The sequence below is a fragment of the Chrysochloris asiatica genome, unplaced genomic scaffold (genome assembly GCF_000296735.1).
Source record: "Chrysochloris asiatica unplaced genomic scaffold, ChrAsi1.0 scaffold00035, whole genome shotgun sequence".
Classification (NCBI taxonomy): domain Eukaryota; kingdom Metazoa; phylum Chordata; class Mammalia; order Afrosoricida; family Chrysochloridae; genus Chrysochloris; species Chrysochloris asiatica.
Window position 1 is genome coordinate 11,834,689 of NW_006408553.1, and position 24,855 is coordinate 11,859,543.

At 37.4% G+C, this 24,855-nt stretch overlaps 1 protein-coding gene across 1 annotated transcript in view; it reads right to left on the minus strand.

Annotated features, from left to right (window-relative positions):
• Positions 1 to 24,855, minus strand: part of ADAM32 (ADAM metallopeptidase domain 32) — a 208,168-nt gene that overhangs the window by 6,411 nt on the left and 176,902 nt on the right. The window contains 1 exon segment of the mRNA XM_006878390.1: positions 5,080 to 5,154. Coding sequence (XP_006878452.1) covers positions 5,080 to 5,154 — 75 coding nt within the window.

A 24,855-nucleotide genomic window follows, 5' to 3' on the forward strand; every position in this document is an offset into this window, starting at 1 on the left:
TTCTTTTGGCAATTCATGGTACTTTATTCTCCTCCAACACCAAAACTCAAATGCATAAATTCTTCTAAGGTCTTATTCTCTAACTTTCACGTGCATATGAGGTGATTGAAATATCATGGCTTTGGTCAGGTGCACCTCAGTGACATCTTTGTTCTTGATCACTTTAAAGAAGTCTTCTGGAGCAGATTTGCCAAATGCAGTATGTTGATTGATTTCTTGACTACTGCTTCTATGAGTGTTGGTGATTAATCCAAGCAAACTGAAGCCTTTGACAACTTTAATCTTTTCTCCATTTATCTTGATGTTATTTGTTGGTCCCGTGGTGAGGATTTCTGTTTTATTTACACTGAGGGGCAACCCATGCAGAAGGCTGTGGTCTTTGAGCTTCATCAGTATTTTAAAGTCCTCTTTGTTTTCCGCAAGCAAGGTTGTATCATCTACATATCACAGGATGTTATTGAGTCTTCCTCCAATCCTGATGTCACATTCTTCTTTGTAAAATCCAGTTTCTCAGATTATGTGCTCAACAAACAGATTATGTGTTCAACACAGAGATTAAATAAAAGAATATAATGGTGGCACACATCTTTCCTAATTTTAATCCACTCAGTGTTCCCTTGTTCTGTTCAAACAACTGCCTCTTGTTCTGTGTACAGTTTTCCTCATGAACACAATTAAGTGTTCTGGAATACTCATTCTCCGCAATGTTGTCCATAGCTTGTCATGATCCACACAATTGAAAGTCTTTGCATAGTCAATAAAGCGCAGGTAAACATATTTTTTGTATTCTCCACATTCAACCACGATTCAGTTGACATCAACAATGATATCCTTCATTTCACATCCTTTTCTAAATCCGGCATAAACCTTTGTCAGTTCTCTGTCAATGTACAGTCGGGCTGGGAACCTTAAGGTCAGCGGTTGGAAACTACCAGCCGCTCCGTGGGAGAAAGATGAGGCTTTCTACTCCCGTAAAGATTTATACGCTCGGAAACCCTGTACAGGGTCGCTATGGGTCAGAACCGACTCCAAGGCACTAAACAACAACATAGCAAAATTTAATTGCATGAGATATTTATGATATTCTCCAAAGATTTCACATTCTGATGTGTCACCTCTCTTTGAAATGGGAACAAATATGAATCTCTTCCAGTAAGTCGGCCAGTTTGCTGTCGTCCAAATTTCTTGACATACATGATTGAGTTCCTCCAGTGCTAATTCAGTTCGTTGAAAGATTTCAATTTGTATTCCATTAGTTCTTGGAGGTTTTTATCTGTCAATACCTTCAATGCACCTTGGACTTCTTTCTTCAGGATCATTAGCTCTTGATCATATATTGTCTCTTGAAATGGTTGAACATGGACCATTTCTTTTTGATACAGTGACTCTGTATTCCTCCCATCTTCTTTTGATGCTTTCTGCATCATTCTGTATTTTGCCCATAAAATCCCTCAATATTTCAAGGTGAGGCTTTGATTTTTTCTTCAGTTCCCTCAGCTTGAGAAATGCTGAGTGTATTCTTCCCTTTTGCTTTTCTAGCTCAAAGTCACTGAACATTTCATTATAATGTTTTACTTTGTCTTCTCAAGATGAACTTTGAAAATTTCTCTTCAGTTCTTTTACCTCCTCGTTGCTTCCATTTTCTTTAGCATCTCTACACTAGAAAGCAAGTTTCAGAGTCTCTTCTGACATCCATTTTGGTCTTTTCCTTCTTTCACATCTTCTTAATGACCTGTTGCTTTCTTCCTGTTCTTATTGTCATTCCACAATTTTTCTGGTCTTCAATGTCTAATGCATCAAATCTGTTCTTGAGATGATCTGTAAATTCAGGTGGGATACGCTCAAGGTCATATTTAGGCTCTTGTGGACTTGTTTTAGTTTTCTTCAGCTTCAGCCTAAAATTGCATATGAGCCATTTATCTTATGTTGCAATCTGCCCCTGGCCTTATTTTGGCTGACAATATGGAGATTTTCCATTGTCTCTTTTCTCAGATGTAGTCAGCATGCCTTCTGTGTACTACATCTAGTGAGATCCTTGTGAAAACTTGTTTGTTATGTTATTTTAAAAAGATTTTTTGCAATTAAGAAGTCATTGGTCTTACAAAATTCTATCATGCAATCTCCAGCATTGTTTCTATCATCAAGGCCATATTTTTCAACTATTGATCCTTCCTCTTTGTTTCCAATCTTTGCATTCCAACCACCAGCAATTATTAATACATCTTGATTGCGTGTTTGATCAGTTTTAGACTGACGAAGTTGTTAGAATTCTTCAGTTTCCTCATCACTGGATTTAGTGGTTGGTGCATAAATTTGAACAATAAGCGGTCTTACCTGGTCTTCCTTGTAGGCATATGGATATTATCCTATAACAGGCAGCATTGTACTTCAAGGGAGATCTTGAAATTTGCTTTTTAATGATGAATGTGATACCATTCCTCTTCAATTTGTCATACCTATTATAGTAAACCATGTGATTGTCAGATTCCAAATGGCCAAAACCAGCCCATTTAAGCTCACTAATGCCTAGGATATCAATGTTTATGTGTTTCATTTTCATTTTTGAGAATTTCCAATTTTCCTAGATTCATATGTCACACATTCCATGTCCTGATTATTAATAGATGTTTGCAGTTGTTTCTCCTCATTTTGAGTGGTGCCCCATCAGCAAATAAAGGTCTCAAAGGCTTTACTCCATTCGTGTCAACATATTCAGCTCTACTTTGAGGAGGCAGAGATCTTCACCGGTCATATTTTGAGTGCCATCCAACCTGAGGGACTCATCTTCCGGCACTATATCTGATGATATCCTGGTACTTTACATCACGTTTCAATATTCATTATTCTGATGCTATCTGACAGCATTCCCCTGCTATTGATATGGTTTTCAGTGACTAAATATTTGAAAGCAGTCTTCTGTCTTTCTTCCTAATTTGTCACCATCTGGATGCTCAGTTGGAACCTGTTAACCATGGGTGTCCCTGCTGGTATTTAAAATACCAGTGGTGTACCTTCCAGAATCACAGCACTATGCAAGCACACAATACAAAAAACTGTGGTGGTAAAGGAAAAAGGAAACTGAACCTGAATGGAAAAAGTAAAGAATGAATAAGGAGCTAAGCAACTGATTAAGTCAATATAGTAAGTATCCATTTAAATATAAAAATGATTATAATAATACTAGAGACTAACTGATGGAGAGAATAGAGGATGAACTGACACCTAGAAGAAATTAATAGCCAAATGACAGTAATGGTAAGAGAGTCATGATTGGAATTTGCAGGTAAATGGCCTAAGGCCCATCTATTTTTAGGAAAAGTTTAGAAACATTTATTCCATTTAGTTATTTTTAAATTAATCATATCAACACTGTGGACTAATACAACCCATACTGAATTATTTGGCTTCAACTACCTCTCCCACTGACTTCCCACCAGATGATTGCACCAAAGACAAATGATCTGAAAACTACAGTGAATGTTATATCAATAAAGCACAGCAAAAATATCAAATGACAATACTGAGCTTTAAATTAATAATTATTTTAAGAATGTTTTTCTGGTGCACTGTAGCCAAAAGGCTACATCAGTGGTTTACCATTCCAAACTACATTATTCTAGTTAAAATGCACATTTTCTTATAAGGTATACTATCATCTCTTACTCATTGTAGGTGAATACCAATTCTAAAAGAGAAAAATCACCTTAACAAGGGTTCAGGATGAGAGATAATGGGAGAGGTACAAATTAAGGCATTTATTATAATACAGAACACAGATGTGGGTGAGTATAAGCATGAATGTGTGTACATGTGTGCACACATGTCTAGCTTTGTATAACTGTTTGCCTCTTGTGTGTGTGTAGAATATCAAGTAATCTTTCTTTCATTCAGCAAGTATTTACTAGCCAAGCACTCTGCTACATTTTGGCTACACACTGGTGAGAGAGACAAAGTTAGCTTTGCCCCAGACATAGAGATAGATAATAAGACAAGTCCCAAAGTAAAAAACAAAAAATGGTAGCTGAGACTTGATGTTTTAGTACTATGTACTGTGCTGTGGGCTAATGCGCTGGACTTCAAAGTCATTTGAACCACAAGGTCAGGGGTTCAAGCTCACCAGCCACTCCTTGGAAACCCTACACAGGGTCGCTATGTGTTGGAAATGACTCAACGGCACTTAAAAACTACACTTTTCAAAGTAACACAGAAAGAACATAATAATGAACATGTTGTTCATTCTCAGTTTGGTAAGAGTAACTCATGACTCCAAAGTGTCACTGGAAGGTCATAATAATAACACATTAAAGGATAATATAATAAGGTATTATTATTAGAGACATAGACCTCTGGAATAAGATAAACCATACAGCCTTGTTTTACAATCTAGAAAAGTTGTCTGTAGGTATGCATATTGTTTGGAATAGTAGTGAACTTGGATGCACACAGAAGGAAAAGTACCAGTCAATTACACAAGTAAATAAAGACTGTATAAGTCAGACAGGAAGGAAGGAAAACTCCCAAACATTTTCTATATTCAGAAGGAATCGAATACCACAACTAATGGGGAAATAAATGCTTATTGGATATTATACAGAGACAATCACATTTCAGGAAATGGAAATATGCCTAGTTATAACGATTTTGTAATACTAAGAGACTTTAGAAGATGTTCCTTTATGATGCTTTTTTTCTTCAGCAATTTCAACCTAAGTGACCTGTGTTGAGTATTCATTCGGTTTTTCATGGTACACATTGTAAGTTGTATAATGTCTTCACATAAGTAAAATCTCCCTTTGTGATAAAGAATACAAAAGGAACTTACTTATAAGTTATCACCATCAACATTTCCCTGGTCATTTATTTCTTTACGTCCAAGAATAAATTCCCAATATACATTCACTAAATATATTTGATTTACTCAGGCAAATACTCACCGGTTAGGAGATGGGGAAATCCTAATAGGTTGTTTTATCAATGCAGTACTTTACTGTGACGCTCCATCAATTTAAGTGTTGAGTATCAATTTCTTCAACTTAATTTTAAACATATATTTTAAGAAACATTTCATAATTTACTTACCTGCTAGTATAGGCTTGGTTGCTGCTTTCTGATCTAGATCTAAATGAAAGTGAAAATAAGGCAAGTAAGTTAATACTGAAAAAAAAAAAAAAAAGCGTGCATAATTAATGTATGTCAGATCCGTTTATAACTGCATTAACTCTTTTTAACTCTGATCACCAACAGTGAATAATTTCAAATGATGACTAAATTAAGGCACTCAAATAAGTCACATACTTATTACCAATATTGTTGTTGTTAAGTACCATTGAGTTGGTACTGACCCATAGCAACCTTACGTACAGCAGAATGAAACACTGCCCGATCCTGGGCCAACCTCACTACTGTTGCCACACTTGAGTCCATCGATGCTGCCACTTGGTCAATCCATCTCGTTGGGGGTCTTCCTCTTTTCCTCTGACCCTCCACCTTACCAAACATGTTATCCTTCTCCAGTGACTGGTCCCTCCTGACAGTATGTCCGAAGCATGAGAGATGAAGTTTGGCTACCTTGGCCCTTAAGGAACACTGTGGCTGAACTTCTTCCAAAACAGATATATTATTTCTTTTGGCAGCCCATGGCACTTTCAATATTCTCCTCCAACACTGTAGCTCAAAAGGATCAATTCTTCTACAGTCTTCCTTACTCACTGTCCAGCTTTCACATACATATGAGGTTATTGAAAATACCATGGCTTGGGTCAGGCGCACCTTAGTCCTCAAACTGACATCTTTGTTCTTCAACACTTTAAAAAGGTCTTGTGCAGCAGATTTGCCTAATGCAATACGTCGTGATTTCTTGACTGCTGCTTCCTTGACTGTTGATAGTTTATTCAAGAAGAATTAAGTCCTTGACAACTTCAATCTTTTCTCCATTGATAAGAATGTTGTTTATTTGTCCACAGTGGTGAGGACTTTTGTTTTCTTTACATTGAGATGTAAACCATAATGAAGGCTGTGCTCTTTGATCTTCATCAATAAATGTTTTAAGTCCTCTTCACTTTCAGTAAACAAGTTTGTATCATTTCCATATCGCAGGTTGCTAATGAGTTTTCCTTCAATCCTGATGCCACGTTTTTCTTCATATAATCCAGCTTCTCAGATTATTTGCTCAGCATACAGGTTGAATAAGTATGGAGAAAGAATACAACCTTGTCACACACCTTTTTTTTTTAATTTTAAACCATTTAGTTTTCCCATATTCTGTTTGAACAACTGCTTCTTGGTCCAGGTACAGATTACTCATGAGCACAATTAAATACTCTGGAATACTCATACTTTGCAATGTTGTCCGTAGCTTGTCATGATCCACACAATCGAAAGCCTTTGTGTAGTCAATAAATCACAGGTAAACATCTTTCTGATATTCTCTGCTTTCAGCCAAGATCCATCAGACATCAGCAATGATATCCCTTGTTCCATGGCCTCTTCTGAATCTGGCTTGAATCTCTGTAAGTTCTTTGTCAATGTATGATTGCAGCTATTTCTGTATTACCTTTAGCAAAACTGTACTCGCATGGGATATCAAAGAGATTGTCCAGTGATTTCCGCATTCCGTTGGGTCACCTCTCTTTGGAATGGGCACAAATATGGATCTCTTCCAATCAGTAGGCCAGACAGTCATCTTCCAAATTTCTTGGCAGAGATGAGTGAGTACCTCCTGTGCCTCCTCACTTTCTTGAAAGATTTCAGTTTGTATTCCATCAGTTCCTGGTGACTTGTTCTTTGCCAATTCCTTTAATGCACCGTGGGCTTCCTCCTTCAGTATCATTGGCTCTTGATCATATGCTACCTCTTGAAATGGCTGAACATTAACCATTTCCTTTTGATACAGTGACTCTGTCTAGTCCTTCCATCTTCTCTTGATGCTTTCTGAATCATTCAATAATTTGCCCAGAGGATCTTTCAATAATGAAAGTTGAGGCTTGAATTTTTTCTTCAGTTCCCCCAGCTTGAGAAATGCTGTGCATGTTCTTCCTTTTTGGTTTTCTGATTCCAGATTTTTGCACATTTTGTTGTAATATTTGGTCTTATCTTCTTGAGCTGATCTTTGAAATTTTCTGTTCAGCTCTTGGACCTCCTCCTTTCTTCCATTTGCTTTAGCATCTCTACGCTGGAGAGCAAGTTTCAGTGTGTCGTCTGACACCCATTTTGACCTTTTCCTTCTTTCTTGTCTTCTCAATGACTTTTTGCTTTCTTCCTATATGATGTTCTTGATGTCATCCCACAACTCTTCTGGTCTTCGGTCTTTAGTGTTTAATATATCAAATCTGTTCTTCAGCTGATCTCTAAATTCAGGTGGGATATATTCAAGGTCATATTTTGCCTCTCGTGGTCTTGTTTTCATTTTCTTCAACTTCAGTATGAATTTGCAAATGAGTAATTAATGGTTTGTTCCACAGTCTGCCCCTGGCCTTGTTTTCACTAATGATATGGAGCTTTTCCATCGTCTCTTTCTGCAGATGTAGTCAATTTGATGTAGCAAAAGTTTACATTTCAAATCCTCAACTAAGAAAAAGTTCAAGAAGACAGGTTTCTTTTTTTACCTTATAAATTCCCAGCATTTATGGGAATTACAAAACATACAAAATTCATACTTTAATTTGAATGCTTGACAATGACCTTTAGGTGTACCTAATGTATTGTTCATTGATAAATAAGTTACTATAGTGGTTGCTCTTGTTAGGTGCTATCTAGTGGATTTTTTGACTCATAATGACCCAATGTGAGAGCACAACTTTTTGGAAGCAAAAAGCCAGTTCTTATCTCTTGTGGAACCACTGGTTGTGTTCCAATCACCAACTTTTTGGTTTGCAGCTAACCACTTAATCATTTGCAACATCAGTGCTCCTTTGAAAGGCATACGTCCCATGAAATGAAAAGAGTAAAATCTGTGATCACTGAACTTTGAGATGCATCAGGGAAATTGCCTCAGAGGTATAGATGGACAAGAATCCCAAAAGACAAAAGGCAGTTTCTGAGTACTGAAAATGATTAAGCATTTGGCTAGTAGTTGATAGGGTGTTGGTTTGGACTCAAGAGTCATCTTGAAAGACAAACCTGAAGATCTGTTTCTGAAAGTTTCCCTATGGCACTTTCTACTCTGCAAACATGAGGTTTCCATGTATCAGAACCGAATGGATGACCAACAATAGTGACATTGAAATTTGCTTAGTGGTCTAGTTGAGTGCAAAAAAAAAAAATCACAAAGGGAAATAGGAACCTTAAGACTACCAAGTGTAGATTCAAGACTCAAATCTATGTTCCCATTAATTTTCAAACTCAAATAGTAGTAATTATTGTAAAAATTCACGACTTAAGGGTGTAAAACATGAATTCAATTTCATAAGGAGGCTTCAACAAAACTTTATATGCAGGACACCTATGAGATAATCATTGTCCCTTAAGATGAAGTTACCATCAAAGAAAGTCACTAAAAGGTACTGTCAGTAGACATAATAAACTAAAGAATTCATACACCAAGAATAATAAGTAAAATAAAAATTTCAATTATCATTTCTATAGCTGCTTGCCTGAGGACATGAAAGATGCATCTGGTAACATCTTAGGCTAAATTCTAGTATAAGTAAGGGTGGACTCCAAATCATCACTGAGTGCTCCTCCCTAGAGCCTTCTGTACGTTTCAGAACACTGCCCAGCTGCCTCTCCTTTAACCTGAAAGAGCTAATAAACCACTATGCATCTTTTGCATGTATAGTCTTCTTGCTTCCTGTTGCCCTCTTAATAAGTAACTTTACCCTGATTCACAAAACTCCAGAAAAGGTAATAAGGAAATAAGAATTCTAAGAGCAAAAGAGAATCTGAGTGGTGCAAATGATAAAGTGATTGACTACTAACTGAAAGCCTGGCAGTTCAAATGTCCACAGAGGCACCTTGAGAAAAGACCTAGTGATCTATTTCAAAAACACCACAGTCACTGAAACCCTATGGTTTCTATTCTGAAATACATGGTCTGCATTATTTAGAATCGACTCATCTACAACAGGTTTGACCTTTCATCAAGACAAAGAAAATTTAGGAGGTATGTTAAGATCTCTGTCTACTGGTAATTTAATTAAACACTAGTTTAGGTACTTCTCTGGGGGAACTTTGCAGATGTAACTAACGCCCTAAATCTGATGACCTTAAAATATGGAGATGAGATTGGTGGGACTGATCCAACCAGGTTAGCCACGTAAAGCAAGGAATTTTCTATAGCTAAGGGAAATTCAAGAGATTCGAAGAGATTCAAAATCTGAGAAAGACTCAGCATGCCATTGCTGCTTTGAAGGTTAAATACAGTACAAGGGAAACAATCTAGGCAGGCTCTAGAAGCAGAATGGCCCCTAAGCTAACAGCTAGCAAGGAAACAGAGACCTCAGATCAACAGTTATAAGAAAGAAACTGGACTCTATATACAACTTGAATGAGCTTTGAATTTTATTATCAGAGACTCTACAGGTATAAGGGCCAGGAATTCAACATATATTTTAGGGGGATACATTCTATATATAACAATACTAACCAAATCGAAAACTGTAAAATTAACTATGCATTTAAGGAAAATTGCTAAAACAATATAATTAGAACATAGAAAGAAAAATTAATAGAATAAAAATAGTCAAATCTTGGCCAGTATAAAGGAATATAGGAAAGCAGAAAAAGAATGTAATGAAAAGTATGTAAAAAACAATCAAATAGAATGGTAGAATTTATTCTACCAGGGTATTATAAGCATATTTGACTAAATGATTGAGAAACTCTGAGATTACATATTTTTAAAATTCCATTTGTAAACTAATATAAAAAGCAGTGAGGGTTCTGCTCCCAACTTTGAAGCTGTCTAGTTGTAGACATTCCATCACGCTCACTCCAGGGGCATTGAGTGTTGACATTGAACCACCTGCTGGATTTTCTCAGTATGATGAATATGTGAAGGGATTGGGAGATGAAGCTTTGTGCAAATGACAAAGTGGGATAGAAAATCATCCTAGAATTTGGGTGTGAAGGTTTTGAGCACTAACAGGAATATCATCAATAATAGATGAAAGTAAAAAGACTACCTACCAGTGATAGTTTTATATGTCAAGTTGGCTGTGTGGTTATAGTGATCAGTTAAGTCTAATATTAATCTAGGTGCTGATGTGAAGCTATTTTGTAGATGTGTTTCAAATTTACAATCAATTGACGATAAATATAAAGCCCTGGTGATGCTGTAGGCTAAGACTGAAGTGCTAACTTTAATGCAGTTCATTCAAACCCATAGGCAGGTCCTTGGAAGAAAGCTGGCTGATCCTGTAATGATTTACAATAGCAGAAAACCCTAGATAGGGTCGCTATGAGTCACTATCGACTCAATGGCAGTGGATATGTGGATATGTACCCTGGATGTGAATGGCCCCATACAATCAGCTGAGGGACTTAAAAGCAAAACCTGAGGTTTCCCAAAGAAGAAATTTTACACCAAGACTGCAGCATAGAAATCCCAGCAAATTCCAGTGTGTCTTTTGCCTTGTGGATTTTGGACTTGTTAATTCCTTAAAGTAAAGCTCTCTCTTTCTCTCTCTCTTGAAGCCATTGCTATGCCACTGTGCCAATTCTTCTTGTTGGGGGTCTTCCTCTTTTTCGCTAACCCTCTACTTTACCAAGCATGATGTCCTTCACAAGGAACTGGTCCCTCCTGATAATATGTCTAAAGCATGACAAAGTCTTGCCATCTTGATTTCTAAGGAGCATTCTGGCTGTACCTTTTCCCAAACAAATTTCTTTGTTCTTTCTTTGTCCATGGTGTCTTTCAAATTCTTCTCCAACACCATAACACAAATGCATCAATTATTCTACAGTCCAACTTTCACATGCATATGAGGCTATTGAAATTACCATGTCTTGGGTCAGGTGCACATTAGTACTCTGACATCTTTGCTCTTGAACAGTTTAAATAGGTCTTGTGCAGCAGATTTGCCTACTACACTACGTCATTTGATTTCTTGACTGCTGCATCCATGAGTGTTGATGGTGGATCCAAGCAAAATGAAGTCTTTGACAATGTCAATCTTTTCTCTATTATTTATCATGATGTTATTTACTGTTCCAGTGATGAGGATTTCTGTTTTCTTTACATTGAGGTGCAACCCCTACCAAAGGCTGTGGTATTTGATATTCATCAATAAGTATTTGAAGTTCTCTTCCTTTTCAGCAAGCAAGATTGTATATCGCAGGTTGTTAATGACTCTTGCTCCAATCCTAATGTCGTGTTCTCCATATAATCCAGCTTCTCAGATTATTTGCTCAGCATACAGACTGAATAACTATGGTGAAAGTATACAAACCTGGAACACACCTTCCCACATTTTAAACCAATTAAGTGTTCCCTTGTTCTGTTTGAATTACTGTCCCTTGGTCTGTGTAAAATTTCCTCAGGAGCACATTCTCCATAATATTGTCCTTAGCTTGATTTATACAGTCATGATCCACACAGTCAAAATCATTTTCATAGTCAATAAAGCACAAGTAAGTATATTTCTGATATTCTCTGCTTTCAGCCAAGATCCATGTGACATCAGCAATGATATCACTTGTTTTACATCCTCATCTGAATCCAGCTTGTACCTCTGGCAGTTCCTTGTCAATGTACTGAGGCAGCCGTTTTTAAATTATCTTTGGAAAATTCTTATTTGTATGGTGTATATTATTGATATTGTCGAATGATTCCTGCATTCCATTGAGCATTGAGTTACCTCTCTTTTTTTTTTTTTTCTTAAATGTTTTATTGTGAATTATGTGATAGTTTACATGGGAGAACATTAGTTTTACATTCATTCTATCCTATCTCGTCTCATTGCCATGGTTACAATCCCCTCCATGCAATCCTACCCCCGTACCCCCCAGGTCTTCAGCACACAGTCACTCTCTCTCTCTGGATCTAAAGTCTCCAGCTGCTCCATCGCTCCACGTCATCATCTCTGCCTCCATTTCAGGCATCACTGCTTCTCTGGGTAGGGTTCCACTCTCTGTTCTTTTTCCTTGATGGTCCTAGGATACCTCCACTCCTAGACTGAAAAGTTAATCACTCCCCTCCTTTATAGATGCTATAAAACGCCTACCTTTACATTTCCGACCCTCACAATCAGTCTGATAACAATTATTCACTATTGTATCACAAGAGACCTGTCTGCATTTCATTGCATCAGCCCCGCCTAGTCAGATTGAATACTACTCACTGGAGATTCTACCTTCCTCCATGCCCTCTGGATCTAGGTTCCCTCTTGAAGCTTGTAAGCCAGTCACTTCTTGCCTTTGTAGCCCCCTGCCCCCCATTTTGGGTAGCCAATGTCCAAGTTGCCCATCCCTGTCTACTCTGTGTGTGGAGGGGGTGGGAATGATTCGTGCTGTAAGGACTTGTTCCTTCTTTTGAGCTACTGCTTCCATAGGTGTAGGTCAAGTTCATCAAATTGTATGAGAATACTTTTTTTTTTCCCTCTTCTTTTTACTTCTGGTTGAGCTCTGATCATCTAGTTACTGAAGCCAGGATAAGTGGGTATTATCTGCAAGTGTGGGTGTTCTTATGCATATGCCCTCTCTTCTTATCAGCTGGACGCTTCACTCTCCACTCTAGTCCTCTGTGACTATGTCACTGACTCTGAGCCCAAGAGTCCCCAGGTCTTGCCACACTGCTGGCCAACCAGGTCTTCACCTGGGTTCACAGAAGTCTATTGAATGTTGTAGGGCTTAGCTCACTGCTTCATTGCTGTTTTTCCCTCACTTCCCATTATCAGTGTCGAGCGTGGTCACCAATCACAGCATGTATTCCCATTGAGTCTTAGTCTTGGGAGTCATCTCTCTTTGGAATGGACACAAATATGAATCTCTTCCAATCAGTTGGTCAGGTAACTGTCTTCAAAATTTCTTCATGTAGATGAGTGAGTGTCACCAGTGCCCATCAGTTTGTTGAAAGATTTCCATTTTTATTCCATCAATTCCCAGACACTTGTTCTTTGCCAATGCCTTCAGTGCACCTTGGACTTCTTTCTTGAGTATCGCTGACTTTTGATCATATGCTACCTCTTGAAATGAATTAACATCAACCTTGTGGCACTGTGGGCTAATGTGTCAGACTGTAAAGTCATTTGAACTGCAAGGTCTGTGGTTCAAGCTCACAAGCTGCTGCTTGGAAACCCTGTACAGGGTCGCTATGGGTTGGAATTGACTCAATGGCACTTAACAACAACAACATTTCTTTTTGGTACAGTGACTCTGCATATTTTTTCCATCACTCAATATTTTTCCCAAGAATACTTGACTATTGAAAATCGAAACTTGAATTTTTTCCTCAGTTCTTTCAGCTTGAGAAATGCTGAGTATGTTCTTCCCATTTGGTTTTCTGACTCAAGACCTTTGCACATTTTGATGTAATATTTGACTTGATCTTCCAGAGCTGACCTTTGAACTTTTCTGTTCAGCTATTGTACCTCCTTACTTCTTCCATTTGCTTTAGCATCTCTACACTGGAAAGCAAATTTCGGAGCCTCTTTTGACATCCATTTTGTTCTTTTCCTTCTTTCTTGTCGTCTTAATGATCTTTTGCTTTCTTCTTGTATGATGTCCTTGATGTCATCCCACAACTCTTCTAGTTTTCGGTCTTTATTGTCTAATACATCAAATCTGTTCTTCAGATGTTCTCTAAATTCAGGTGGGATAAGTTCAAGGTCATATTGTGACTTTTGTGGACTTGTTTTAATTTTCTTCAGCTTCAGCCTGAACTAGCATATGAGCACTTGATGGTCTGTTTCACAGTCTGCCCTGGCCTTGTTTTGGCTGATGATAAAGAACTTTTCCACTGTTTCTTTTCCACAGATGCAGTCCATTTTAATTCTCTGTATTCCTTTTGGTGAAGTCCAAGTGTATAGCTCTCTTTCATGTTATTTTAAAAATGTATTTGCAATGAGAAAGTCAGTGGTCTTGCAAAAATTCTATCTTGCCATTTCCAGAATTATTTCAATTGCCAAGGCCATATTTTCCAACTACTGATCCTTCCTGCTTGTTTTAACCTTTGCAGTCCAATCACCAATAGTTATGAATAAATCTTGAAAGTATGTTTGATCAATTTCAGACTTAAGTAGCAAGTTGTTGTTGAGTGTCGTAGAGTCACTTCTGACCCATAGTGACTGTGTATAGGATTTCCAAGGAGTGCTGGTGAGCTTGAACCACCAATCTGGTGGTTCAAACTGACTTTGCAGACCAGTGCATTAACCCACAGTGCCACAAAAGGACTCCAAAGAAGTTGGTTGTTGTTGTTACTGTTAAGTGCCATCGAGTCAATTCCAACCCATAGTGGCCCTGTATAGGGTTTCCGAGGAGCAGCTGGTAAGCTTGAACTGCCAACCTTGCAGTTCAAACGGCTTTGCAGTCTGGTGCATTAACCCACAGCGTCACGCCAGTACTCCAAAGAAGTTGGTAGAATTCCTCAATTTTCATTAGCATTAGTTTTCATAGTTGGTACATAAATTTGACTAATAATGTATTAACTAGTATTCCTTATAGGCATATGGATATGATCATATAATAGATAGCATCATACTTCAAGGTAGATCTTGAAATGTTCTTTTTGCTGTTGAATGTGACACCATTCATCATCAATATGTCACTCCCACCATAGTAAGAGCCATCTGAATGTCAGATTCAAAATGGCCATACCAGTCCTTTTTAGCTCCCCAATGCCTAGAATATAGATGTTTTGTTTCATTTTGATAACTCCAATTTTCCTAGATTCATGCTTTATACATTCCATGTTCCAATTATTCATGAATGTTTGCAGCTGTTTCTCCTCATTTTGAGTTGTGCCCCATCAGCAAATGAAGGTCCCAAAACCTTTATGCCATTTGCATCATCACAATCTACTCTGAGGAGGCAGTTCTTCTCCAGTCATATTTTGAGAGAGTTCTAACCTGAAGTTAGAACTAATCTAACTTAGTTAGATTCTTAGCTAGTTCTAATCTTCCAGCACTATTGTTTTGTTGTTGTATGGCATCGAGTCATTTATGACTTACAGTGACTCTGTATAGTGTTGCCAAGGAGCAGCAGGTGAGTTTGAACCACAAACCTTTTGGTTCAAACTGACCTTGTGGTCATGCTTTATCCCACAGTGCCACACCAGGAGTCTGACAATATTCTGGTGCTATTCATCGTGTTTCAATATTCAGTATTCTAGTGCTATCTGATACTATTTCACTGCTATTCATAAGGTTTTCAGTGGCTAAACATTAGGAAGTAGTCAGCCTCTCCTTTTTCCAAATCTGTCTTAGTCTGAAAAATCAGCCGTAACCTGTCCACCCTGGGTAACTCTGTCAGCATTCACAATACAAGTATTCTAGCTTCTAGCATCACAGTAACATGCAAGGCACCATAGTGCAACAAACTGACACAACATAGTCTATTTCACTTCTGTGTATTCCATCTGGTGAGGCCCATGTGTATAATCACCTTTAATGTTGTTTTAAAAGGTATTTATAATTAATAAGTCATTGCTGTTGTTGTTAGTGTTGTAGAGTTAGTGCTGACTCAAAATGACCCTGTATACAGTTTCTGAGGCATTAAATTTTTATGGAAGCAGAAAGGTTAATCCTTCTCCCATGAAGAGCCTGGTGGGCTCAACCCACAGACCTTGAAGTTTGCAGTTCAGAGTTTATCATATAGAGCCATCGCCATCAGAATAAGTCATTAGATTTGCAAAATTCTATCATGCAATCTACAACATCATTTCTCTCATCAAGTTCATATTTTCTAACTACTATCCTCCCTCTTCATTTCCAACTTTCACATTCAAATTACTAGCAATTATCAATGCATCTTGATTGCTTGTTTGATCAATTTCACACTGAAGAAGTTGGCAGAAGTCTTCAATTCCATCATCACTGTCTTAAGTGGTTAGTGTGTAAATCTGAATAATAGCGGTATTAACTGGTCTTCTTTGTAGGCCTATGGATATTATCCTATCACAGACAGCATTTGTAATACAAGATAGTTCTTGAAATCTTCCTTTTGACAATGAATGTGACATCATTCCTCTTGAATTTGTCATTCCCGGCATAGTAAACCATATGATTATCTGATTCAAAACGAATAATACTATTCCATTTCAGCTCACTAATGCCTAAAATATTGATCTTTATGCATTCTTTTCATTTTTGACAACTTCCAATTTTCCTAGATTCAGACATTCCATATTCCAATTATTAATGGATATTTGCAGCTGTTTCTTCTCATTTTGAGTTGTGCCTCAAATGAAGGTACTGAAAGCTTTACTCATCGGGGTCAACTCTACTTTGAGGAGACAGCTCTTTCCCAGTTGTATTTTGAGTGCCTTCTAACCTGAGGGGTTCATCTCCCAGCACTATAGCTGATAATATTCTAGTGCTATTCATATGGAAGCTCTCCTTATCATCCTACCTAACAAATTCAGGGGAAGTCAACATATTCATATTCCAACTGAAATCAGAGATCATCTGAAGATCTGATGCATTAGACACTAATGACTGAAAACCAAAAGAGTGACAGGATGACATCAAGAACATCATACAGGAAGAAAGCAAAAGGTCATTAAGAAGAGAAGAAAGAAGGAAAAGACCAAAATTGATGTCAGAAGAGGCTCTGAAACTTGTTCTCCAGTGTACAATTCACAACAAAATATTTTAAAAACAAAACAAAAAAACCTCTTATCAGTGGTTTTGGGAATACTGCAGGGAGGATGCATCACCAAAAGAAATAGTAATAACAAACTTCCAAAAAGTACAGAATCAGGACCCCAGTTTATATTATCCCAAATTCTCAACAGCACACATTGCAAATTTTAAAAATAGTTTGCTTTGGGAAAAGCAAAAATGAAACAACACTATGTGAATTAATCTGTAATACTGAACATGCAGAAATCTTGGGGAAAATCATAGACGCTAAAGACAAAAATGGAGTCCTGGTGTAGCGCTGTAGGATAAAGCACTGGACCACAAGGTCTGTTTGAACTTGTAGTAGTTCAAACTCAGCAGTCACTCCTTGGTAACTATGAGTCAGACCGACTCGATGGCACTTGATAACAACAACAACAATAAAAGATAAAAGAGTACTATAATACCATGATTACATTTGATTAATGTCAAAAACAATAGCAAAGCAATGAATTCATACCAAGAATACAAATGACTATTCAAGACCTCCATTGAGATCTTCACAGGAATGAAATTCAAAAGTCCATACAGGACGAAGATGGAAATAGAATTGGGGAAATTAGGAAATCAAACAGAATATGAAATGTAACAATAAAAAATAATATGTAAAACTGCAATTACAATTTATGAGGATGGATTTCTATTTCTGATCACAATGGACTAAGGAACTGGATTTATTCTCTTGCTTGCAGCAACTAAAATCCAGACTATATACAAAAACAATGTTTTTCAGATATTGGGTATTAGGCAACACAAGCCAGTGAACTATGAAAGAGAAATAAACATGGTGAGCTGTATGACTGACCATTCTTTCTGCCAGGGGAGAATTTGAGGATGAGGCAAACCTAAGCTTTCTGCTGGAGTTGAAGTGAGTGGTAAAATCTTGAGTCTAGGAAGGCCAAGGAGTCCTGGTCCTATAGGATAAGCACTGGGCTGCTCATCTTAGGTCCAAATCCACAAACTGCTTCCAGGAAACCCTATACTAGACGGTTATGAGTTGGAACTAACTAGAGAGTACTTTAACAACAACGGAGGGAGCCCATGGAAGCTAGACATCAAAGGGCATACCACCAGAGAGGAAGAGAGCTTCATAGACAGAGCTCCTGGGATCTACAGAGGACTTAACTTGAATCTCCTGCAGAGGATTGATCATGCCTGTGAGGAAACTACTGGGTACAGAGTATAGGATTATCTGAAATGAATAAAGGGAGTAATCAATCCCTTGTATTCACACAGGGACAGGAATAGTGTGTGTGTTCCCACAAACTATGTTTCAAAATCTTATTCTTGGGTAGTTAGGTAGAGTTACTGAGAAGGGTATTGCCTCAGTAGTGGTAATGTTCTGATCCTCTGTAACAAATCTTAAAAAGCAGTGGTGTTAAAACAATCAGCTGTTTCTATGCAAAAAAGAAAAAGAGTAAATCTATTCTTCTTAATTTAAATTGGATATGTACCTATGAAATGCAAAACTTAAAACCATAAATCTTCTACGGAAAAAATAATCAGAGAAAATATTTATGAACTTGGGTTAGGCAAAGATTTTTAGAAACAAAAGAAAAAAATCATAAATTGGTTCTAAGCAAAACTTTTAAACTTTTGTTCTTTGAAAAATTAAAAGAATGAAAATAGGTTGGGAAAACGTATTTATAAAACATAGCAAATTTTATCCAATTTACTGTTTTAGTTTTCAATAATAAGAAAACAACTCATTTTGGGAGAAAATGTAGAACAAAACTAAAAATTATAAAAACAACCAGGCTTACTGGTTAGAGACAGACTGAAGAAACCTGAGACTATGGCCTTCAGCCACCCTTCAGATCTGGAACAGAATTCACCTTGTGGCCCAGTTTTTGGCCAAGCAGTAGACAGCTAGGTAGTGAGGACAATAACACTAGTAAGGCATGTTGTTGTTGTGAAGTGCCATCGAGTCAGTTCCGACCCGTAGCGACCCTGTATAGAATTTCCAACAAGAACCTGGTGAAGTTGAACTGCTGACCTTGCAGTTCAAATGGCTTTGCCGTCTGATGCATTAACCCACAGCACCACACCAGGACTCCAGTAAGGTATGCGTACCATGAAATAGTTAATCACTCAAGATCAAAAGGACAATATTTACCTAAGGACAGAGTTCAGAAGTGTTGGGAAGGAGGATGGAATGGAAATAATAATCACAAGGAGGAAGTGGGATAACTGTTGTTATATGAAGTGGACTGCAATCATTGAGATGAAACCAAGTGTAAATCTGTTGAATGTAAAATGATGATCTGTTCTGTAAACCTTCACACAATTCACATAAAAATTTTCAAAAAAGGAAATTCAGTATTAAAAAAACACTGATAACAATGAAAACAACATGCTTATAGCCCATACAGATCAAACCACATGATTAAAATTGTCATTGTAACTGGATAATAATGACAGCTAAGACTGGAGCACATTGGTGGTGGTTATGTGCCGTGGAATCAGTTCTGCCATATAGCGACCCTGTACTGGGTTTCTGAGGCTGTAAATCTTTACAGGAGCAGAAAGCTTCATCTTTCTCCCACGGAACAGCTGGTAGTTTCAAATTGCTGACCTAGAGATTAGCAGCCCAACTCATAATGACTATGCTACCAGAGCTCCTTGGAGCACATTCGAAGGTTCAAAAAATAAATTAACAGAGAGTTTTAGCCTTGTAGGTATACTGGGCTTATGAACATTTTTGCTGTAACTAATTACAGGAGTATTTTTTTAAAAAAGTAATTTCTACTGAAACTTTGGAAAAGAAAGAAAGAAAACAACTCATTTTAAAAGGATCAAAATATTTAACAATTCAGTGACAAAAACACAAATATCTTAATTAAAACATGGGGGGAAATATCTGAATAGACATTTCTCCAAAAAGATGGTAAACAAGGACACAAAACAGTGCTCAGAATCATTATTCACTGTTGTTCTTGTATGCCATCAAGTGAATCTTGACTGCTGTTAGGTGGTATGAGTTAATTCCAACTTATAGTGCCCTATAGGTAATAGAACAAAATACTGCCCAGTCATGTGCCATCCTCACAGTTGGTTCTGTTTAAGCCTACTGTTGCGACCACTGTGTCAATTCATTTCATTAAGTATCGTACTCCTTTTTGCTGACTCTACTTTATCAAGCATGATGTTCTCCTCAATCCCTTCTGCTAACATGTTCAAAGCACTTGAGATGAAGTCTCATTATCCTCACTTCTAAAGAGCATTCTGAGTGTACTCCTTCTGAGACAGATTTGTTCATGGTACATTACATATTCTTTGTCAACACCAGAATTCAATGACATCAGTTCTTCTTCTGCCTTCCTTGTTTCTTTATGTTGAATTGGAATCCATAGTGAAGGCTGTAGTATTTGACCTTCAATCAGTAAATGCTTTAAGACCTCTTTGCTTTCAGTAAGCAAGGTTATGCTATTTGCATACCACAGGTTCTTCATGAGCCTTCCTCCAATCCTGATGGTACATTATTCTTCATATAGGCCAGTTTTTCAGATTATTTGTTTAGCATACAGATTGAACAAGTATGATGAAAGGATTTAACCCTGACACACACTTTTCCTGATTTTAAATGGTGCAGTACCCCCTTGTTCTGTTTGAATGATTGCCTCTTGGTTTATGTACAGGTTCCATGTGAGTAATATTGAGTATGCTGGAATTCCCATTCTTTGCAATATTCAAATTTGTTATGATTCACAGAATTGAATGCCTTTGCATAATCAATAAAACAAACAGCATTCTTCTATGAAGGTTTCAAAAAGTTTCTAAGACACTCCCCTGGTGATCAGAGGTATGGCTGGCCCCCACCAACATATACCCCCAGGAAAGCTTCCACGTTCCTTATGGTCAGAGCTGCATGGAGGTGAGCAGCAAAGTTGTGAGTCCCATTAAAGGAAGGGGAAACTATCTGCATTAACCTTGTTTGGGTGGGCACTGCTCCAAATAGGCAGAGCCAAGCCTGGCCATCCCTGGACTAGCCCTCACTATGAGAAACAGCTCAACAGACACATGGATGGAGGGAAATGAAAGGAGATTTGTGGTCTGTGCCAGCTGGCCAGACGTGGCATGTCCATCTTGAACTTTGGCAGGAGGGCAGTAGGCAGCACAGAGAAATACTGTTTATTGGCACAGAGGAGGATGTGAACATTTTTCTTCTACCCCACATTACCCTAGTAAACACAGGTGTGGCTAGCCCCCAGATGCATAAACTTCCAGGGAAGCTCCTGTTCTACAAGAATTCTAAGTCATGAAACTAGCAGCTCCAAACCCGGCCCCTGGAATTAGGTATGATCTGTTCCCGGCTTGCGTGACTGGTTCTGGTCAGACCTGGACTAGAAAGACCTTTCACCCTTGGCTGCCAGATCCCCCAGCTGCTTTGGGGTCTGTATGACTTACTTACAGATTGGGTGCCCAGAATAGAAAACACCTAGCCCTATAGGAAATCCAACTAAAGTTGAGAGTGTTACCATCTCTTTCCTTGCCCATCCATGACGTGAGGTCCTTAGCTGGTGGAAGAACCTAGAATTTTCTCCTGTCTGGCTCTGGCACCTGCCCGGATTTTATCCCTTCATTTTTTTTCTCTTCTTCCTCTCTTTACTCTCCCTGGCTTTCTATCCTCTTTCTCTACTTTCATTTTTTTCTTCTTTTTTCCTGCTTCTCTTTCCCAACCACGGATGCTTCTTTCTTTCTTTTTTTAAATTTTTTTCCTCTTTGTTTTTCTTTACTATTCTCTCATCTCCTTCCTTTTACCTCATTGTTCTAATTTGGTTTAGTTCTTTTCATTTTCATTTCCTCTCCTTTATTTTTAAAAAGTTTCCTCTCCCTCTTGTCTTTTTTTGAGCTGTTCTTTTTCTAGCTATTGTCATTTTTTTTTCCTTTACTATTTTTGTTCACTGTTGTTTGTTTAGTTTTCTTGTATCAATTGTGTGTGCATTTTCTCTTTTTGCTTACCAAACAGAAGACAGCACCCATTTCATACAGCCCAGCAACAACCGTATCTTCTACAGTACCAACCATTTGGCAATGACCAATACCAGTTACTATACACCAGATCAACAACAAAAACCAGCACCAGCAAAACCCATCTAAACTGAACTGCATGAACAGTAAACAGATAATGGTGCAAAAGAATCTCCTAATCACACCCAGTTGAGTGAGTTCTCAAGGCAGTTAGTGAATGCCTAAGACTACTCCTACATACAATCATCAACTTAATACAAATAAACACCACAATGTCTCAGAAACAGCAGCCATTTTTTTTTTTTTTTTGACATGAAGTAACAAGACAAAGTGATTCAAACGAGTGGCCAATGGCAGATCCAGAAAATGTTTCTGAGGAAAAAAGACATTTGAATTACCTGAAAAAGAATTCAAGAGAATTATACCTAAGTACCTTCAAATCACTGACAGAAAGGACAGGGAAAACAAGGAAGAATTCAGAAAAACACTACAGGAACCAGCAAACAAATTAGATTAAAGGTTAGAGGCAAACCATGCTTATAGAAATCTAGAAGATTAATGGTAAGATTTCAGAAATGGACAATACATTGCAAGGGCAAAGGGGTGGAATTGAATCAACGGAAGGACAAATTAGAGAGTTTAAGTATAAATCTCTCAATATTGAAAAGATTGAAGAACAATCAGAAACAGAATGAAATAAAATCTCAAGAAAGCCTAAGACTTATGAGGGACAATATTCATAAGAGGAATAACATAGTAATAGGAACTATAGAAAAGGATGAGACAAAGAAAAACACAGAAAAGATAGTTGAAGAGATGTTGGAAATATAAAATATAATAACAGAACACTATGAAAAATTGTACTCCAACAAATTAGACAATTTAGAAGAAATGACCAACAGTCACCTGTCAGTTTATCATACTGTGATGGCTTGTGTGTTTCTGTGATGCTAGAAGCTATGCTACCAGTATTTTGAATGCTAGCAGGAACAAGCATCAGCTGAGTTTCCAGACTAGGAAGTAGGAAAGGCACACTACTTCTGAATGTTTAGTCACTGAAAAACTTATGAACAGTAGTGGAACAATAAAAAACTTAAAAAAAAAAAAAAAAAAAAAGTTTGTGGGGAAATGGGATTAAAGATAATGGGATTTTTACTCAAAAATTTTGAAGCCCTATCATATTCTTCATTTTGCTGGGATCAACCATATACACTCATGAAAGCAGCAGTCAAGAAATCAAACAACATATTGCATTAGGCAAATTTGCTGCACAAGACCTCTTTAAAGTGTTCAAGAGCAAAGATGTCATTTTAAGAACTAAGGTGCATCCATCCCAAGCCATGGTGTTTTCAATAACCTCATATGTATGCAAAAGTTGGACAGTGAATAAGGAAGACCATAGAAGAATTGATGCATTTGGGTTATGGTATTGGAGGAGAATATTGAAAATACCATGGACTGCGAAAAGAACAAACCAATTTGTGTTGCAAGAATTACAGCCAGAATATCCCTTGGATGCCAGGATAGCGAGACTCATACTTCAGACATATTGTCAGAAGGGACCAGTTTCTGGAGAAGGATATCATGTTTGGAAAAATAGACGGTTGGAAAAAAAGAGGAAGACCCCCAACAAGATAGATTAGCACAGTGGAAGCAGTGATGGGCTCAAATGTAGCATGATTGTGATGTTGGCACAGGACCAGGCAATGTTTTGTTCTGCTGTGCATAGGGTCAGTATGAGTTAGTAATGACTCGATAGCATCAAACAACAACAAAAATCATAATCTCTGCTTTCAACCATGATCCATCTGATATCAGCAGTGATATTCCTCATTCCATGCCCTCTTCTTGAATTACAATTAAATTTCTGAAAATTCCCTGTTGATATACTGCTACAGCCGTTTTTCAACTATCTTCAGCAAAATTCTATTTGCATGTGATATTGTTTAGGGATTTCTGCATTCTGTTTAGTCATGTTTCTTTGGAATGGGCACAAATAATAATCTCTTCCAGTTGGTTATCCAGGTTATCTGTCTTCCCAATTTCTTGGCAAGGATGACTGTGTGATTCTCATATTGTATTCATTTTTTGAAATAGTCCAATTGATATTCTGTGAATTTTCTGAGCATTGTTTTTCACCAAAGCATTCAGCTGCAGTTTGGAATTTTTATTCAGTGCTATCCATTTTGGTCATATGCTACCTTTTGAATGACTGAACATTGATCAGTTTTTTGTTTCCTTTTGTTTTCTTTCAGTGGATTTTTGTTGTTTTTGCATTTGGTACACTGTTTTTCACAGTAATTATGTATATTCCTTCTATTTCTCTTGATGCTTCCTCATCATTCAAATTTTTCCCCCCCAAAGTATTCTTCAATATTGCAACTTAATGCTTGAATTCTTTTCTTCAGTTCTTTCAGCTTGAAAAATGCTGAACTTGATTTTCTCTTTTAGTACTGTCACTTCAGGTCTTTGCATATTTCATTATAATATCTTACTTTATCTTCTCGAGCTGTGCTTTGAAAATTTTTGTTCAGCTTTTTACTTCATCATTTTTTCCTTTCAGCCTTGCTTTCTGAAAATGATGGGGGCTTGAAGCACTTTCTGATGAAGATCAAAGGAAATGCTTCAGTATGTATTACAATGTAGAGAAAACAAAATTCCTTGCAATTTCAATTTCACTATTGAAATCAACTCAACTGCAATTGGTCACATATATAAGCAAAATAGCTTACATAAAGAGATTATTACTTATATAACTGCTAAAGAATCTTCTTCCTCAGGAAGAAAAATAAACATATAATGGAAAAGTAGTATCAAAAAGTAAATAGTAATGATTGTGGGAGTGTAAAATCATTTGAAAAGAATTCATAATAAGAAAAGCATCCGCAGCAAAAAGATAATAAATAAATGAGTTTATGGTTTGAATTCTGTCTTGTGACAATCACGTTTTGTGGCTCATAAGCCTTATAACATCTGAAGATGAGATTTTGTTCTTATGTTAATTAGCAAGTATAATATATATATGTTGTTGTTGTTGTTAAGTGCCGTCGAGTCGGTTCCGACCCATAGCGACCCTGTACAGGGTTTCCGAGGGTGTAAATCTTTACGG